This window comes from Alexandromys fortis, unplaced genomic scaffold (genome assembly GCF_014885135.2).
Source record: "Alexandromys fortis isolate MF-2015 unplaced genomic scaffold, M_Fortis_MF-2015_v1.1 scaffold_84, whole genome shotgun sequence".
NCBI lineage: Eukaryota > Metazoa > Chordata > Mammalia > Rodentia > Cricetidae > Alexandromys > Alexandromys fortis.
The window spans coordinates 4,138,414-4,149,187 of NW_026068017.1; the positions used below are offsets into that span (position 1 = coordinate 4,138,414).

General features: G+C 46.5%; 1 protein-coding gene across 1 annotated transcript in view; it reads left to right on the forward strand.

The window, feature by feature from the left end:
* The first annotated feature begins 374 nt into the window (after window positions 1-374).
* Window positions 375-10,774, forward strand: part of Polr2a (RNA polymerase II subunit A) — a 23,655-nt gene continuing 13,255 nt past the window's right edge. Inside the window, exons 1-10 of the mRNA XM_050162886.1 lie at window positions 375-834; window positions 6,719-6,851; window positions 6,988-7,124; window positions 7,215-7,388; window positions 7,765-8,046; window positions 8,341-8,502; window positions 8,623-8,843; window positions 9,046-9,178; window positions 10,031-10,155; window positions 10,269-10,562. Coding sequence (XP_050018843.1) covers window positions 742-834; window positions 6,719-6,851; window positions 6,988-7,124; window positions 7,215-7,388; window positions 7,765-8,046; window positions 8,341-8,502; window positions 8,623-8,843; window positions 9,046-9,178; window positions 10,031-10,155; window positions 10,269-10,562 — 1,754 coding nt within the window. The 5' untranslated portion in view covers window positions 375-741. The remainder of the gene's footprint in view (window positions 835-6,718; window positions 6,852-6,987; window positions 7,125-7,214; window positions 7,389-7,764; window positions 8,047-8,340; window positions 8,503-8,622; window positions 8,844-9,045; window positions 9,179-10,030; window positions 10,156-10,268; window positions 10,563-10,774) is intronic.

Sequence of the window (10,774 nt, forward strand, 5' to 3'; positions counted from 1 at the left end):
GGTGTGTGGGGGGCGACATTAATGAGGCACTTCGGCTGCAAAGGAGCCTGTACTCCAAAGCCGAGTAAAGGTGGCCTTACTCTGTCCTCGATTCTGCGAGCCCTAAGCTTGAGTGCCCGGGAAATCGGCGGGGAGGGAGGCGACAGGATCGGAAAAATTCTCCTCCTCCTGTCACGTCAAAAGAACACCCAACCAGGGAGCCCGAGCCAGAGGGTCAACAACTCCCGCGCGCGCGCTCCGTGCTGGCCCGTGCGGGCGGCCCCGTAGCGCAAGGGAGGGCGGGAAAGGAAGGGGCGGGACGCAGGGGCGAGTCTATAAAAGGCGTCATTCAGCCAGTTCTCTCCTCAGAAGCGCCGAGAGCGCGGCTGGGACGGTTGAAGAAGAAGGTGGCTCCCGGAAGGGGAGCGACAAACTGCTGTACCTCTGCCGTTCAGGATCCCGGTTTCTTATTTATTCGTTACCCCTTTTCTTCTTTCTCCTTCCCGAAACCTCCTCCTCTCCTCCCTTCTTTTGTTTCCTTTTTGGGAGCCGACAACTCCCCGGAAAGGGAGAAAAGGCTTTCTTTCTGCCCTTCTCCTCCCCGCCTTTTCCCCTCCCCCTCCTTCCCCTCCCCCGGCCTTTTCCTCCCTACTCCGGGAGATCTTTCCCGGTGGCCGCCCGGACGGGGTCTGAGCGCTTAGGCGGCGGTGGCGCAGGCTTTTTGTAGCGAGATTTGCGCCTGCGCAGCGCGACTGCCTCGCCATGCACGGGGGTGGCCCCCCCTCCGGGGACAGCGCATGCCCGCTGCGCACCATCAAGAGAGTGCAGTTCGGAGTCCTGAGTCCAGATGAGTTGGTAAGTTGTTCTGCCCTTCCCTTTCTCGTGCCTCCGGGTGAGCCTGGGAGGATGGGCCAATGACGCTGATGCCGCGTGGAGTCCAACCTTCAGGTTCCCAAAATTAAATTATACCAGGATTTAAACAATTTAGTGCAATGTCTCTGATGGGTGTTTGGCTGGACAGAGAAAATGATTTCGTACTTTAGAATTGCCGCGTTTTAACGAGAAAAGAGTCCAGGATCGGGTAGTTGAAAGTTTGGAGCAGGGCTGTGGTGGCTCACGCCTTTAATCCCAGCACTCAGGAGCAGAGGCAGGTGGATTTCTGTGAGTTCGAGGCCAGCCTGGTCTACCAGAGCTAGTTCCAGGACAGGCTCCAAAGCTACAGAGAAACCCTGTCTCGGAAAACAAAAAGAAAAAAAGAAAGTTTGGATAGAAAGTGGATTCTCAAGTTGTTTTTCTTACCCCTTGCACAAATATTCAGCACTCTGGTCTGTGACAGCCCCCAGGCACTGGAACACACAGCTGAACATATGACAAGAAAAGGACCCTATCTTCTAGAACATTTTCTGTGGGAAAACAACAGAGAAGACAAAATAAGAATTAAAAGAATGACCAAAAATAGTTACGTGCCCAGAATAAAGTGAAACAAGGAAGTTCTGTAAAAAGCACTGAAATTGAATGGTGTCAGAAAAGGTGACATTACCACAGTAGTGAAGAGTGTTGGTCATTGAAGCCATGGGTTCAGGGGGAAGGGCTTATTTTTAGGTAGAGGAAACAAATGTTATGGAACTGAGAGAGAAATAAAATTGTACTCTAGAGACTGAAAAGCCAGTGTTGGGGCAGGGTTGTGGATAAGAAGAGTGTTTCAAAGCATGCTGAAGAAGCTTGGGATATTTTAAAGTATGCTAGAGTCAGAATTTCTATTCCAGTAGGAAGCCATTGGATAATTATAAAAGAATGACAACGGTTTTTGTGCAGATAACACGTACAGTAGTTGTGTACAGAGCTGATGGGAAGCGGATGAAGATAGACATAACCGTGTCCATAGAGGGACAGCTGCTTTTGCAGACGTGAGCTTCTTCCTGCTGAACAACTAACAGGAGAGAATAGAATTAAATGGTTGTGTTGGGGAAAGGGCTCAACTATGACAGAACTAACAAAAACAAGAAAAAAAAACCTGCATTGGCTCTTGGAACACCCAAACCACAGAGTAAATTCCAGGTCAATATTTAAACAAAGTAATAAGACATCAAAAAAAAAAATAGAGATTTTTAGGGGAGCTGCTACCAGAGAATGAACACTATATTAATAAATAAAATAAAGGCAGATCTTATAGTGAGCTGATAAGCTAAGCGTTGTACATGAAAGAGAAAGGCAGATATGAGCCACTCTGTTTATCAGAGACTCTTGACAGAGCTTAAAAACAGACAAAACTGGGAAACAATTTGCAATGTGATGGGCAGGGTTTGATTTCTCCGTTTTTCCTGGGGCTCAGAGTCAGCCTTTCTTGTCATGCTATGCCAGTGCTCTGACCATTTAGCTGCATGTGTCCCCAGCTCTTGCTGTTGAGTCCGGGCCGCCTTGGCAAGGTGGTTCTCCTGCCTAAGCTTTCTGGGTACTCAGAGGATAGGCGTACACCACCATACCTGGTTTGGGTAGGTTTTTCCCCACAATTAAAAAAAAAATTAGACTGGGTGAAAAAAATGTTTTGAGCAGTTAGGAGTGTTTGTTTGTTTGTTGCTCTTGTAGGAGGACCCCAGTAGCGGCTCACAAGCGCTCGTAACTCCAGTTGTAGCGGATCTCATACCTTCTTCTAACCTGTGGGCACTGTATGCACTTCATATGCAGGCAAAACGCTAATACAGATACTTTTTTTTTTTTTTTGATTTTTCGAGACAGGGTTTCTCTGTGGTTTTGGAGCCTGTCCTGGAACTAGCTCTGTAGACCAGGCTGGTCTCGAACTCACAGAGATCCGCCTGCCTCTGCCTCCCGAGTGCTGGGATTAAAGGCATGCACCACCACCGCCCAACACAGATACAATTTTTTAAAAATAATTTTTGTTATTTTCTTTTTTTGAGACAGGGTTTCTCTGTAGCTTTGGAACACATCCTGGTACTAGCTCTTGTAGTCCAGGCTGGCTTCGAACCGTACCTACCCATTGACCACTGATCTGCAGAAGCCCTACCTCAGTCTCCCGCAGTTGTTGAACAAGCTAGTGAGATCTTTTCATCATGTCCCTTTCCTTAATGGAGTTTTTTCAGGAGGATCCAGACTCCTAGTCTCACCTTTAGATTATGTCCTTGCTTGCTTCTCTATCTTCTTACCAGTCTCCTGGTAAATTAAATTTTTAGGAATATTTTTTAGATTTGTTTATGTTATGTGTATGAATGTTTGCCAGCATGCAAACATTTGTGTACCTGGTGCCTGGGAAAGTCAGAGAGGACATTGGATCTCCGGGAACTGGAGCTATCATGTGGGTGCTGGGAACCAAACCTGGGTCCTCTGCAAGAGTAACAAGTGCTTTTAGCAACTCTGCTGTCTCTCTAGTCCCTTTCCTTTCCTTTTGTCACTTGACCTGCTTAACACTGCAAGCTTATTGCTTCAGGGGCTGTTTAACCATTGTCTCTGCTGCTTGAAATAACGTTGTCCAGCCCTCTTACATGCCTTGTTCTTCATGTCAATATGTTCAGTGTTTCAATGTTTACCCTGACTATTTAAATAGCATCCTTCATTCTGTAACCCTTACACTGTTTTACTTTAATAGACTGTCACTCTTGGAAGATTTTTTTTTTTTAACTTCTTGTTCACTGTTGAATGCTGTTACCCAGCATTTTCAGTAGTTCCTGCTGCTGACTGGCATGTCATTAAAATTATCTGGGTTAAAAAGTGAATAGTTGTACAGATTACATTTCAAAGGATTATTTATTTTAACATTTGAAAATGACAATTGTAAGTCATATAAATATTTACTAAAAGGAACCCTTCTTGAATAACTTAGGTCCTATCTTTATAATAGAGCAAGAGTATCCTAATAGGCTAAATCCAGTGTCCCTAAACTGCTGTCACATTTGAGACAGCCTTAGCAAAGTCATAGGGCATAGGGAATTGTTCTGCCCTTGGAGAGAATAGGTGCTCTGTGAACTGCTAATTGCACACGGTTCAGTTTCAACATTAGGTGGCGCTGGATCCCTTTGAATGACATCATATCTTTGTGAAGCCAAATTTTTTGTCTGGTTTAGTTTTTTTGTTTGTAATTTTATTTAATTATATGTGCATATGTCAGCATAGGGCTGTGTGTATACTAGTGCTGGTGCTCAGAGGTCAGAGGTGTCAGATCCCCTGAAGCTGTATTCAAGTCTTTTGCCAAAAAAGAAAGAAAGAAAAAGACTTGTGTGTTTGTATATGCCGTGTTAATGTGGGATGCCTGGAAAGGCCAGAAATGGTGGTGGATGCTCTGCAGCTGGTGTTAGAAGTAGTTGTGCGCCAGCAGACGTAGGTGCTGGGAATCCAGCTCAAGTCATCTGGAGTCATATTTTATGGGTTTGGTTTTGTGTTTTCGAGACAGGGTTTCTCTGTGTAACAGTCCTGGCTGTCCTACAACTTGGTTTGTAGACCAGGCTGACCTCGAACTCTTAGAGAGCTCACCTGCCTCTGCCTCCTGAGTGCTGGGATTAGAGATGTGCTCCGCCACGCCTTGGCTCTCTAATATATGTTCTTAAACACTGAGTCATCTCTCCAGCTCCAGTTTTTTTGTTTTTGAGACAGTGTTTGGATCTGAGTGCTGGGAGTACAGGCATATGCCACTGTGCCTATACCACAAAACTGCAATTTTAACAGGTACTAAGGACTAGCAGATTTGGAGCAAGAAATAAGGGTGGTGTTTGCTTATCTGACCCCAAGAATTGAGAAGTTCTAAGTACCTAAGAGTTGTATGTAAGAAATTTTGGTTATTTAGGGAAAAATAAAATAAAACTATTCTTTGTTATTTTATTAGACAAAGTTTAGATTTCTTTCCTTAATGGATGGTTCTTTTTTGGTGGTAGTATGAGCAGGTATGTGGAAAAGTTACTTACCAGTAAGCAAGATGCACCCTCCTGTTTATTTTTCCTTTGGAGACTTGTTCTCACAGTGTGGTCCTGGCTGATCTAGAACTCATTACATAACCAATAACCCAGGCTTGCCTCAGACTTGTCTTCCTGAACACTACGATAACAAGGAATGAGCCATTATGCCTGGCCTTTTACCTCTTTTTAAAAGATATAGCACTTGGGGCTGGGGAGATGACTCAGATGGTAAGAACTTGGGTTTCAGTTCCGAATAACCATAAAAACCAGGAATAGAAGGTGTGCAGGTCTCGTGAGTTCAAGGGGAACCAGGGCTACTTAGGTACTTTTTTTTTTTTTTGAGGGCCTGTCTCAAAAAAAAAAAAGTGATTATCATTGATTTATCATAGTAAGGGAGAGTGGGATGATGTGTTTAGGACTAGAGAATACTGGGTTTTATTTCTGCTGACTACTTGAAACTGAAGGCGTGGGTAAATAGCTTCATGCAGTATAAAGTTTCTAGTATCTAAGAGATAAGAATTCGTTCTTAGGAGGTCAGTGGTTAGTATTAAAGAAACAAGTTTTGTCTATATCTCAGTGTTAACACTCAATGAAGATTTTATTAAATTGAGCTTTATACCTCTAGGATATGGCGGACCAAAGCTTGACTAATTTGAAAGTCTGATCTTCATTGTGTGAGAGGCTACTCAAGATTGTGTTGACCACCATAGCTACTTTCAAACCAGGAATATAATGCGGCCTTGTGACAGTGCTTGCCTAGCATGCTCGCAGCCCTGGGTTTGACCCCAGGACTACATCCTCCCCGTACATACATAGGGACAGAAAAAAGACCTTAGCTTCTGAGCTCCCCTAGATCTCTCACTAAATTGGCTCCATCTTTCTTGGGACTTGAGCTCTTCATTTCTGTTCTGCCGGCCTGTACAATATCTGGTTGTCCTTGCATACATCCAGACTTCTACCTGGATATGGAAGTGTTCAGGCAATTTAGGCCCTTGGGGAGGAAGAGTAAGTAGCATACATAGGGATTAAAGAGGGGACTCAGACTCCAAGAGCCTCGTTCCTCCTTAGGAGCTGACTTTAAGAGTTCACAAACGTATCTTGACAGCATACCTAGGCAGGTGCAGAGAGGTTTTGCCCGGGCCTCAGATAATCATTGGTCTGATTTCAGCTTGGGAGAAGAAAAAGACATTATTTTGGGTTTGGACACCCCATTTACCTCTTGAAGCATCTTACATCTCTTTTTTATGTTACCTCCTGTGGATGTCACAGTGAGATATGGGACAGACACAGAAATGTCTGGGATTCAAGTGCTAGCTAGAGGCAGGTGGACTGGGCTTGGTGATGCACGTGTAATCTTAGTTTTTGGAAGAAAGAAGGGAGGATCTTGAGTTTGAGGCTAGCATGAGCTACATAGCAATAGAGCCAAGACTCATACTCTGTTAGGAACACGTACCAACTCACCCTCTCCACCCCTCGTGCACACACAGTGGCTGGACATGCTTTGGGGATATGGGACTCAAGTTTAGTATTTCAGAGTTTTAGCTATGCTGACGTTACCATTTCTTTCTTATATATACAGTGTTCTGCCTGCATGTAGGCCTGCAGGTCAGAAGAGGGCACCAGATCTCATTATGGATGGTTGTGAGCCACCATGTGGTTGCTGGGAATTGAACTCAGGATCTCTGGAGCCAGTGCTCTTAACCTCTGAGCCCCTGACATTCCCATTTCATACTGGGTTAAAGAAGTGGTATGGGATTTTCTTAGGCTTTAGTGCATAACTCTGTAGCTCTGCAAACTAGGACTTGTACTTAGTTGGTGCTGGCTTTTCTTTTGTGCAGAAACGGATGTCTGTGACAGAGGGTGGCATCAAATACCCAGAGACAACCGAGGGAGGTCGCCCCAAGCTTGGGGGACTCATGGATCCACGGCAGGGAGTTATTGAGCGAACTGGCCGCTGCCAAACATGTGCAGGTAAGTGCTAGCTCAGAGGGATCCACAATGGGACAGTTTTAGATCCTTAAAGCCAGGAATGGGTGACTACCTAAAAGTCTAGTCTCTTGAGGTCATTGGGAACTTTTAAGAAAGCGCTCGGTATGTTTTTCCACAGGTAACATGACTGAGTGTCCTGGCCACTTTGGCCACATCGAACTGGCCAAGCCTGTGTTTCATGTGGGTTTCCTGGTGAAGACAATGAAGGTTTTACGCTGTGTCTGCTTCTTCTGCTCCAAACTGCTCGTGGATTCCGTGAGTAGGGCATGATCCCTAGTCTAGGAGGGCAGTTGCTAGCTGGGGCAGGGGGCAGCTCCAATTGACCCTGCTCTATTCTTTGCCCAGAACAACCCAAAGATTAAGGACATCCTGGCCAAATCTAAGGGGCAGCCCAAGAAACGGCTTACACACGTCTATGACCTTTGCAAGGGCAAAAACATCTGTGAAGGTGGAGAAGAAATGGACAACAAGTTTGGAGTGGAGCAGCCTGAGGGGGATGAGGATCTGACCAAAGAGAAGGTGACAGAGACTGGCTAAGACCGGGAAAGCTGTTGTGAGAGAAAGACACGTGCTGTAGAGTCACATGGAGGGCTTTTTATTGGGGGGAAAAGGGGAGAGGGGAGACCGGCAAGAGGCAGAGAAAGTGAGAGACACAGAAGGTGGGCAGGCCCACCTTTTGAAAGGGAACACAGTGCATGTGCACAGGAGGTACTCTTAGTGGCTGCAGCTGAGGGCATATCCTGTCAGGACCCTAAGGGCAGGCCAGTACAGATGCCTGAATACTAGCAAAAGTAGCTGTAGAAAACGGGGTGAAATGACACAGAACTGTGGGATGTACTGGCCTACTGTGGCAGGAATGGCCCAGTCCTAGGTTCTGATGGATCTTCTTTGGAAGGGCCATGGTGGCTGTGGGCGGTACCAGCCACGGATCCGGCGCTCTGGCCTGGAGCTGTATGCTGAGTGGAAGCATGTTAATGAAGACTCTCAGGAGAAGAAGATCTTGCTGAGTCCAGAGCGAGTCCATGAAATCTTCAAGCGCATCTCAGATGAGGAGTGTTTTGTTCTGGGCATGGAGCCTCGCTACGCCCGGCCTGAGTGGATGATTGTCACGGTGTTGCCTGTGCCTCCTCTCTCCGTGCGTCCTGCTGTGGTGATGCAGGGTTCTGCCCGCAACCAGGTCAGCTGTTCTTAGGACTGCATCGTGGGTGCATGGCTAGGTCTCTGGGGAAGGAGCATGTGACTAGAAGATGGTTTCAGATACACCAGTGGCATAGCATGTGTGTGTAAAGAGCCAGGTGGACCAATCTAAGTTTGAAAATATTTTGCCACTTGATAGCTGTGTGACCTTTAAAGTTGCCCTTTCATGATCGCTCAGGGTATTGTAAGGGGAGTCACGCTGTGTATCTGGCACGTGTGTGCTGAGCACCCAGGTAGTGGTAGCCTGACTGATGATGCTGATTTCTTGCTTCAGGATGATCTGACTCACAAACTGGCTGACATCGTGAAGATCAATAATCAGCTGCGGCGAAATGAGCAGAATGGTGCGGCTGCCCATGTCATCGCAGAGGATGTGAAGCTCCTCCAGTTCCATGTGGCCACCATGGTGGACAATGAATTGCCTGGCTTACCCCGTGTGCGTCTACACACTCTTGCCCTATGGATTGGAGCCAGGGTGGGGGCCAGGATGAATAAATATACTCGAGGAGAACCCAGTACTGACTGCCTGGGTATCCCTTCCTGTGTTTTCTTATAGGCCATGCAGAAGTCTGGCCGTCCCCTCAAGTCCTTGAAGCAACGGTTGAAGGGCAAGGAAGGACGGGTTCGAGGGAATCTAATGGGCAAACGAGTTGACTTCTCAGCCCGTACTGTCATCACGCCCGACCCTAACCTATCCATCGACCAAGTTGGTGTGCCCCGCTCCATTGCTGCCAACATGACCTTTGCAGAGATTGTCACTCCCTTCAACATTGACAGGTGTGCTTTAGTCCATTAACCTTGCTAAGGTGGTGGGGCACTTGTTCTCAGAAGTGTGCCTTCCTCATCTGGAAGAGACAGCTTGGAGTGAGGAGGGGTGTTGAGGTTTGTGTTTGGCATCCACTTGTGGTTTGGGGATGAAGGCGGGAATGGGAGCTTTTTGGAAAGTATTTTGTTCATTTCATACTTCTTTTCTTCTTAGACTTCAGGAATTAGTACGCAGGGGAAACAGCCAGTATCCAGGAGCAAAGTACATCATTCGAGACAACGGTGATCGAATTGACTTGCGTTTCCATCCTAAACCCAGTGACCTGCACCTGCAGACTGGCTATAAGGCATGTAATAGGCTATGGCCCTTCATTAATCACCAGGGCCGGAAGCCTCCTATACAATGGGAACTGGCTTAGATTTAAGCTTGTTGAGTGGTGGTTGTTTTAGGGAGGTGGGAGTGCTTTGGGTTTTGGTTTTGGGTTTTTTTTTTTTTTTTTTGTAAGATTTATTTATTTATTATGTATACAACATTCTGCCTCGATGTATGCCCGCACGCCAGAGGAGGGCGCCAGATTCAGTACAGGTGGTTGCTGGGAATTGAACTCAGGATCTCTGGAAGAGCAGCCAGTGCTCTTAACCTCTGAGCCATCTCTCCAGCCCTTTTTTTGAGACAGGTTTTCACCATATACCCCAGGCTAACCTGGACTTCCAATTTTTTGTTTTTGTTGGAGGGGCGGGGGTTGTTCTGTGGTTTTTTTTTTTTTTTTTTTGGTTTGGTTTGGTTTTCTCAAGACAAGGTTTCTCTGTATAGCCCTATCTGTCCTGGAATACTCTCTATAGACTAGGCTGCTTGGATCTGTCTGCCTCTGCCTCCCCAGTGCTGGGATTAAAGGAGTGCACCCCCACTGCCAGGTAGCTGACAGACTCAAATTCATGTTGCTCCTGCCTTAGGCTCCTTAGTGTTGGTGTGTGCCACTACTGATACTGGGTGCCTTTTGTTTTAAAGGGGTGTGCTGCCAGCCATTGACATCCCTAGTAAGCTGATGTTGGACCAGAGCTGTACAAAAGGGGTGTTTGATATGTTTTCAGTGAAATATAGCATACTATCATCTCTAGTCTATGAGAGACTCTAGGTCCACTGTCCCTTCATTCTAGTGTACCTCCTTACTGAGCCCTGTTCTGTACCCCCCCTCCAGGTGGAGCGGCACATGTGTGACGGGGACATCGTTATCTTCAATCGTCAGCCAACTTTGCACAAAATGTCCATGATGGGGCATCGAGTCCGCATCCTCCCTTGGTCTACTTTTCGCTTGAATCTTAGGTCAGTTCTGTACCTGAGGGGAATCAGACTGAGATGGGAACAGGCCAGGCAATTCTATCAATTGTAACTGAAGACATAGTCCCAACTCGGAGTTCCTTCTCTCTTGGCTACAGTGTGACAACACCATACAATGCAGACTTCGATGGGGATGAGATGAATTTGCACCTGCCACAGTCTCTGGAGACACGGGCAGAAATCCAGGAGTTGGCCATGGTGCCTCGAATGATTGTCACCCCCCAGAGCAATCGACCTGTCATGGGTATTGTGCAAGACACGCTCACAGCAGTACGCAAATTCACGAAGAGAGATGTCTTCCTGGAGCGGGTATGTGATCCAAATGGAAGCTTTGGTGGGCAAAAGGATAAAAGGGTCTTAAAGTATGAAAGAGCCAGGGAAGGAGAGCTATAGTGGTTTTGTTGTTTTGTTGGGGTTTTTTTTTTGTTTGTTTGTTTTGTTTTTTGAGACGAAATTTCTCTGTAGCTTTGGAGCCAGTCCTGGAACAAGCTTTTGTAGACCAGGCTAGCCTCGAACTCACAGAGATCCGCCTGTCTCTGCCTCCCGAGTGCTGGGATTAAAGGCGTGTGCCACCACCACCACCAGTTGTTTTTTTTTTTTTTTT